The following is an 8,539-nucleotide window of genomic DNA, read 5'->3' as shown; positions in this document are numbered from 1 at the left end:
GAAAAATGGTTATGAGTATCATTTTTATTATTTGTGTTACTGTATTATAATCTGTACCTGGTAGCAATAACAAACAGGTAAATACATGAAAAAGTGTTACGGTCTATAGAAGATGTGCAAAAAGAGAAGATTTAAAATGTAATTATATAAAAATTTAAGATCAAAATATGAATTTTCACACACAGTGGTCAAAAGATAACAGTTGACTACTCCACAGCAATAAATATCCTTGGCTATTACTCCAAGTGAAGTCTTTGCAGCTGGAGACTCTCTCTTAAAAATATTCAAAAATTCTCCCCCCTTTTTTACAACACAATCTCTTTTTTTTTTTATAGCTTGTATGGTCATCTTCATTTTCACTATCACAGACCATTTGGTAAACATAGCAGCTGAAGATGCGATTAGGTTTTTGTTCAATGTGTAACACTACATCTCTGTCAAAGTAAACTTGGTGACTGTAAGTCTGCAATGAAAACAAAATTAAATCACGGTCTCATTTCAAAAGCCTGTTATACGCAGTAATATGTAATTCTCACAGAACAGATAAAATGGTGTAGCAGAACACTTGTGATCTTACTGCAACAGGGGACGGGGACAGGAAGTTTATGCGACTAATTGGTCTTTTCAGATAATGAAAACATAACATTTAGAAACCACTCTGCATTATTTTGACTGCTAAGCCCACACTTAACTTTATGCACATTAGTATCTCCGCCAGTCAAAGAAACTACTCACATGCTACAAAGACAAATCTGTGTGTAAATGGTTTTGGGCCTGAGGCATAAATTGATAAATACTTTACAAGAAAATCTCATGATAGATTTTTCCAAGCAAATGCTGTACTGAGGAATGTCTTCATCTCAGAGAATGGAAATTTTCAGATAAATTAACCATTTTCTAATAGAATACTTGCAAATTCAAATCACAAGCATAAAATTTGCTCCAAATTTTATGCTCCTTATATATGGGAAATGGCAGAGTAATTTGTACTAGGCACCTAACTCAGATCCATACAGAACACTGTATGTGTAATGGTATATCAAGTGGAGCGTAGGGGGACATTAACATAAACCGAAGACTATGCATTCTACTCACCACATCCCAAGACTCCAAGAATGGAACACTCTTAAGGAGAATCCCATGTTCATTACAGTGAAGGTCAAGGTGAGCTCTACCATCAGGTCCTATCTGAGTGACTGCCACGACGGATAACAAATCCAACTCATCTTCATGGTTCACAATTTTGAAAGTCTCATGAAAAACAAAACCTCGAGCTGATCAGTAAAATAAGCCTTTAGTTATTTTTTCAAGAACTCTGTATTTTTTTGGAGAAAGTAGGTACTACAAGCAGACTTATTGTCTATCATAAGGAAAATCCCTGCATTTTGAGGCACCCAGGAGGTAACTTTCCAATCACCGACTGCTCATTGCATTTCAAGCAAGCACCCATGAGAGAAGAAGAAAAGAATTAAATTGCTGTATGGCTCCTGTGTATGAGTACAAGGGTTTTACATAGAATTTTTGAGGGTAGAGGGTGAAGAATTGCAGTGGAATAACATTGTAAGTGCTGAGAAGGAAAATACATTAGTCACTTAGAAATTGTTAGTGGCGGTATGACTTAAAACTGTTGTCAAGAGTAGTTCATGAGATTTGAGAAAATTACTAGGATAAGTCACAAAATTTTTTTAACCTCTACTCAGAACTAGCAACCTGCAAACAACCTGAGCAAACAGTAGGTCTAGACTATTCTAGGAAGAGCTTTTTTAGAAAACCAAGAATCAACAGCAGGGAGATCACATTTGGTTGTCATAATCTACATGCCTGAGTTGTGAAAGAGGACTCAGGCCAAAAGCTGGAGGATGCCAGCTGAGAGGGCCATGTGTCCTATTACTATGTGCCTGAGAGTACATTTATTTTGCCTATTAAATGGCTCTTTTGTTTTTCTCCTCTTTAAATCCAATAGAGTGTTTTTCCTCTACTGAGGAAAGGTATCTATTAAAGAGTTTGGAGAATAAAGCTTCAGTAACAGGGGAAAAAAAAGTCAGTGGACTTCTCACTTCTGTTGTGTTATCATTGTAACTTTTTATAGCTGAATATAAATGAACTACAAACTTGATAGGTTATGCAGGAACTTACCCTATTTTCACTGAGCTAATACCAATTCCCATGGAAACAACGGTAAAAAGGTTTGCCAGAAACTGAGCAATTAAAATTCATATACATGTGTACATTTCAACTGAGTGCTTCTTGAGAGGTGAAAATTGTTTTCCAAAAATTATCTGAAAACCTCAGGTGCAGAAGTCCTTAAGTCTGTCATGCTTTTATTTTGAAAAAATACTTAACCCCCACCCCAAAACCTTAAATATTTCCCCCTGCACTCCAGCCTTTTTCTAAATTTGAAGTGGAATAAAATGACCAATAAAAGATGGACTGTGCAATTACACTGGGAACCCAAAGATTTAGAACTTTCATCAGCTGATTAGGTGCCTCATACCTCTTATATAAACATACATGACAGCAGATCCTCAGTTATCAAAATCTCATTATTTTGACAGCCTATGTTAAAACAGATATAACAAAAATTTGTTATATAATCCATGTTATCAGTGACCTGAGGAAAGGCACTTTGTGCTCAAAAGCACATCTAACATCTCTCCCACCTATAAAGTTGATCCAATAAAAAAAAGATATCACCAAATAAATCCTTGCCTCTCATTTATTTTCTGGATCATAACAGCTACAGCACTCTAACCCTGTTTAATAGGTGTCTCCTGTCCTTAGCTGTAGGCATAATAGAACCAGTTTAAAAAAAATGATATTCAGATAACTGGGGGAAGCCTGCTGGCTGCTTTCTCCTGTTATGTTTATGACTGTGGGAAAAGGAGGCTGGAGAGAAGAAAGATTTAAATGACATACTTTGCTAAAATGGTCTAGCGAAAAGTTGTTTAGCTATAGTGCTATCCTCCCACTGGTTAACAAAAAGGATTAAACCAGTCTCAGTGTCATTTGAGAATGTACAGTTGAGGGGAGAGGGGGAGGAGAAGGATCCTATTTCCCATGGCTGCATTAACTTTAGGTTAGCTTTGTCAAAACAGGCTGGAACACCCTCCATTCAAGGTAATAATGTATTTATGCCAAGGGTAAAGTAAAAGGATAGTAGCATTCTTGAAAATTTTGACCTATTTTTCTACACAACTGGAATACAAAGAGAAAGAGAGCCCTGGCTTGATTTGTGAATTACCAAATGTCCAAGTTGAAGCAGTATGAAAAGAAACAAAAAGTAAAAGGCAATGAATGAAACAGAAGAAAACAAACTGAAAACAGACCAGCAGTAAAGAATGTTAGATAATGGTTAACCTGATTATCTGGACCGGGTCTGCTCTGCAGAATTTTGTAATGCCTTATTATGTAGTCACATACAACCTAAATAGCAAGGTTACAGCTGTCCCTATCATCACCAAATTTCTTTTAGCACTTACCAATTTTACTGAAACAAAGAAAAGAGTTCATGAGTGACAAGTCACTCAAAGCAGAGAGAAACACAATTTTAAAATATTTCTTTGGATCACTGCTGACAGACTATAGGAGAAATAATCTAAATGATCTGAATGGAGGGAAGAAGTAGGGTAGTTTGTCACACTGTGGGTTTGATGCTGCACTACCTAAGTCACAGGGAGTTTTGCTACTGACTTTAAGAGAAGTTGGATTGGTTCTTGAAGGACAAAGACTATTTCAGGCACAAATGACACTTTGGAGGAAAACAGAAAATGGGAAAAGAAAGCAAAAGGAATAGTTTGGATGGAGGATTAGGAGGACAAAGGCAGCACCAAGATGAATGTAGCTAATAGTTCTGGTTACTGCCTCTGTTCTGGAAGGCGTGTTTGGCTGAACTTGCACAATATTTTGGTATATTTTTGCTCATTGTATCACAATTACCTCTTGTTCTGGGTCATCATCCAGTAGGTTAAAACGTTTTTTCACCACTCGGCCAGAAGCTGTTACAGTTACAGAGTTGTTCACCTGACGAGAAAAGACGAAAAGGTGGTTCAGGACTAAAGGTAACACAGGTTGTGTTTTAGCTGTACATCCATTTTATTTGAAATTAAGTAAACTTTTAAAATACCAAAAGGCAGCACAGTCTTTATTAAACAAAAAAGAACAAACTCTAACCTGTACAGAAGCACAGAAATTACTGTATTAAGAACCACTGTTTGATCCAACCGTAAGGTTTTACAGGCCCTCTTAAAAACAGAGGTCCTATCCAATTTGACAGAATATTAAAGGTGTCACTAAAGTCACTAAGTCTTTTCCCAAATGTACTTCTTACCTTGTTCCACTATTGAGCTAGCTGACACTAACAGCCTAGCTGTCACCAAAATTACAGATGTGTGTGCATTAGATATACTGTTTGTATATGCTTTCTGAAGCATTTTAGGATCCTTTGAAATTAAAAAGCTAAAGATAAGTAAAATATACAAGATGGAAGGGACAAGCACTAAACTACTTTTCATCCTTTAATATTACTTCGTACCATGCTTTCTACAAAGAAAGCAGGCCATTTTCTGCGACTTCAAAGGATTCTTTCCAACACCCTTTTTTACTTCTATGCATTAAAATTTTATTGTGTGATACTACTGATTCATTTTAATTGCAATATTTTAATGACTTAAACTATAAACATAACATATAATTACTGCAGAGAAACTGGGTTACTTAAAAATGCCATCGTGCAGACAGTTGGACACCAGGTCCTACAACTGGCTGGGCACAGCCATTTTTAAGTAAATTGGGTTCTATATAGGCATGGAGTTATACTTATTGGGCTAAATCTGTAATGTAACAATTAGGAGTTAAGCCAAAAAGAAGAAAAAGCAGGAAAAAGCAGGGAAGCACTGCAGAAACGGAAACCCATTAATGTAGCAAACAGAGAAACAAACAGTCAATGAAAACAAGGGCAAGATATACTAAAGAAGCATACCAAGGAATAGCAAGAACTTGCTGGGACAAACTTATGAAAGCAAAGGCAAAACATGAGATATGACTAGCAAGGGATGACAAAGACAGTGAAAAAGTATTCTACACATACTTCAGACAGAAAAGCAGAACTAAGAAACTTTGGGTCCATTGCTCTATAGTGAAGGTGCTTTATTTACAGAAGACACAAAGAAGACAGAGCTGCTCAATGACTACTTCATCTCAGTCTTCATAACAAAAAAAAAAATGACCAAATAAGTAACAAAATGTATACAGACAAAGAAGAATAAATAAAGAGCATGCCAGAGACTTCTTTACAAACTTGGATTCATTTTTATTGGCAGAGTCTGATTAAATTAATTTCAGGATGAAGGAACTGGCTGAAGAAGTCTCAGAGCCACTGGCAACAATATTTACAAAGTTGTGGATGACAGGTGAGATCCCAGCAGAGTGGAAAAGGGCTAACATAGTACATATCTTTAAAAGAGGATACAGGAGGACCCAAGGAAGTAGAAACCAGTCATCCCAACTGTAATATGAGTAGTTACTAGGGCAAATTATAAAGGTTATTATAAAAGCCAATTTGTAAATACTTGGAGGAGGAAGAGATGATCACTAGCAACTCACCTACTTTATTTAAGAATATTTAAAAACAACTTTGGCATAGTTACGACTTTGGTGGATGAAGGGATGCGGTGGACAGAATGCATTTGGACTTTAATAAAGTTGTTGATACAGCTCCACATGATATTCTCTTAAGTAAACTAGAGAAATATGGGCTAAACAGCATTACTGCTAGATAGATATGTAATTGGCTAAATAACTGGAAGCAGAGACTAACTATAAATGGCTCAGTGTCTGAATGGCAGGTTTCAAGTGGGATTCCACAGGGGAGTGTCCTGAGTCTGGTGTTCAACGTTTTTGTTAATTGCTTGGATGCCAGAATAGAGTGCTTTCTGATCCAGCTGGCAGATGACACAGAACTAGAAGGGGGTTGAAAACACTTAGGAAATACAAGTAGAATTCATAAGGATCTTCATAGATTGGAGAACTGGACACTAGACAACAGAACAAAATTCAACAAAGAAGTGTCAGGTGCTACATCTACAGAAGAAAAACCAAATGTGCTAAAACAGAAGGAGGGATAATAATAGCATTGCTAAAGCAGAACTGGGGGTTTGAGTGGATCACAACTTGGCACAAGCCAGCAACATGCTGCAGTTGCAAAAAATACAAATACACAAATCTAGACTGCATTAATAGGAATATTATATATAAGACATAGGGGATGATATTACCACACTAAGTACTACTTATGCCTCAGCTGGAGTATTTTATGCACTGCTGTGCTCTGCAATTTAAGAACAATGTGGAGAAACTGGGGAGGATCCAGAGGCGAGCAATGAAGGTGAGAAAAGGGTTGGAATACAAGCTATATGAGGAAAGGTTAAGAGAATCAGGTATATTTAGTTTGGAGAAAAGGAGATTAAGGGTGATAGATGATATAATTTTTCTAACAGAACAACTGTTTTTCCTTGTCAGATAGGGCAGGACATGAAGTAATGGTTTCAAACTGAAACACAGCAGATTTAGATTACATCTCATACAAAAAACCCAACTTCCTTACAGTAAGAACAGTAGAACCGTGAAACAAGGTGCCCAGAGAAGTGGAAATTTCCTTTACTGGAGGTTTTCCAGAAGAGGCTGAAAAAGCATTTGTCAGGGATAGTACATGAAGAGCACATCCTGCATTTGTGTAGGAGGTTGGATTAGATGAACCATAAGATACCTTCCAACCCTATAATCCTGCGTGTCAGGAAAGTAGGGAAGACCTTCCTATACAGAAACTACAGTACTATTAATCACAACAATAGTACTATTATAAATTCCATACCCCTTTCTTCAGAGCATCTCAGAGTTATTTGCAAACATTAATAAAGATAGTCTTGAAACCCTTCTTGAGAGGTATGTACTGGATTAAGGGCCTGGGCCCAACAGACATCATAAGTAGTGGAGAAAGGCTCAACATCTCCAAAATCAGGCCCCTGTTGTCAAGGTCAGACGGAAAATGTCTGAGAGAGATAAGATTAGAATTCAAGACTTCTGGCGCTCATTCCCAGCACAAAATTATCATTCTTATGAAATCTTAGGAAAAGGCAGGGGCTAACCCTGTTCCTTCTGAATTTAAAGAAAGCTTTGCTACCAACTTTACACATTTTTCTAAAAAAATTAATGCCACTGGTTTCATGAGACAGTATTCAAAAACTGCTGAAAAACCTATTCTGTGTACCGGTGTACCTGCTGAAGCCAAACTGCAGTTCTAAGTAATATGAAAATGTTTTTCATCAGTATTCCCTAGTGTGGCATTTAACTACTTCAGCATTCCCCTAACTTTTCATTGTTTTCTGTCAAAAGTGTTAATATTAGACAGGCTTGAAATGTTTTGGCTATTTGAACCATCAACTTCATGGTTTTTTACAGTATGAAACCTGCTTGTGATTATAATTTAGAAAGACCTTCTTTTGAAATAAATTCATCATTGTATTTACAATTGTTCACCATAACAACTGCTGAGGACTAAAAAGTCAAGGGAGGTTTCAGTAAAATAGCCTTATAATACAAGTTATCTGTGAAATAAATCTCTCTTATATAGGCCTGACGATACAAAGTCTGCTGAATTCAATAAGTCAACAGACTTTGGATCAGATTCATAAGATACAGTGATATACATATCCACATTAATACATGCATACCACATAGTCTTACAAAAGTAAAAGATATTCTTTCAATGAAGCATTTATTGTTATAGTCTTACCATATTCTCCCTGTTGGCCACAATGATAAAATCTTCTATAATTTCCTGTTGGTTGGTATTATTTTCAATTTCCTTCAGTTTCAAGACTCTTAAAAAAAAAGCAAAAAATACAAAATAAGTCATTCTGAAATCTACTTGCTGTAATATTTTTAAATTTATGCTCTAAAAATAATCATATTATTAAAGAATCACAGGTAAGTGAAAGTTACAATAGAAACTTCTTTCAAATCCTAGGATAAATATATACCACATACGAAAGAAACTGTTACTATAACTTGCACCGACTTGTGACATTTTAGCATACCGCTTCTAGAATCTATAGCATATTCATTACATTGTGGTGTTACCTGCATATTGTTTCCATCTATAGTTGCTATGAACTGATGACAATACTTAGGCATAAGGATACTCAGACTAAGGAGGGATCATTTTCCCTGCAGTGGTAGTGGGAATCGACTGCTGGCAAAGCCCCCTTGCCCCCCAATGCTGCTAGAGCCCCATGCCCATGGGTTGGATCCAGCCTGTAGGCTGTAGGTTGCTGACTAGGTCCTGCTGTTTTAGGTCCTTGCTACTTTGCAACTAATGCAATATTGATCCAAAACAGAAAATGAGTTCAGCCAGCTTCTTGGAAGAATAATTTCCCTAGAAATATATGCCCAACTTCATTTGTAAATTATTTGTTAAAGTAGTATTTGGGGGGCAAAAAAAGAAAAAAAAAAAAAAAAAAAAAAAAAAAAAAATTTAGTTTTT

General features: G+C 36.4%; 1 protein-coding gene across 3 annotated transcripts in view; it reads right to left on the bottom strand.

The window, feature by feature from the left end:
* Positions 1-6: 6 nt before the first annotated feature.
* Positions 7-8,539, bottom strand: part of DCAF17 (DDB1 and CUL4 associated factor 17) — a 55,549-nt gene continuing 47,016 nt past the window's right edge. For 2 of the 3 annotated variants that reach the window (XM_019522790.1, XM_019522789.1), the window contains exons 11-14: positions 7,790-7,877; positions 3,937-4,020; positions 1,096-1,251; positions 7-463 (exon numbers count right to left, since the gene is read on the bottom strand). In XM_019522790.1, coding sequence (XP_019378335.1) covers positions 275-463; positions 1,096-1,251; positions 3,937-4,020; positions 7,790-7,877 — 517 coding nt within the window. In that variant the 3' untranslated portion in view covers positions 7-274. Of the gene's footprint in view, positions 464-1,095; positions 1,275-3,936; positions 4,021-7,789; positions 7,878-8,539 lie in introns of those variants that run through there. The other variant, XM_019522791.1, reaches the window with a different exon arrangement.

This window comes from Gavialis gangeticus, unplaced genomic scaffold (genome assembly GCF_001723915.1).
Source record: "Gavialis gangeticus isolate Ggan-Ray unplaced genomic scaffold, GavGan_comp1, whole genome shotgun sequence".
In the NCBI taxonomy this organism is placed as follows: Eukaryota; Metazoa; Chordata; order Crocodylia; family Gavialidae; genus Gavialis; species Gavialis gangeticus.
This window is presented reverse-complemented; position numbering and strand designations above follow the sequence as displayed.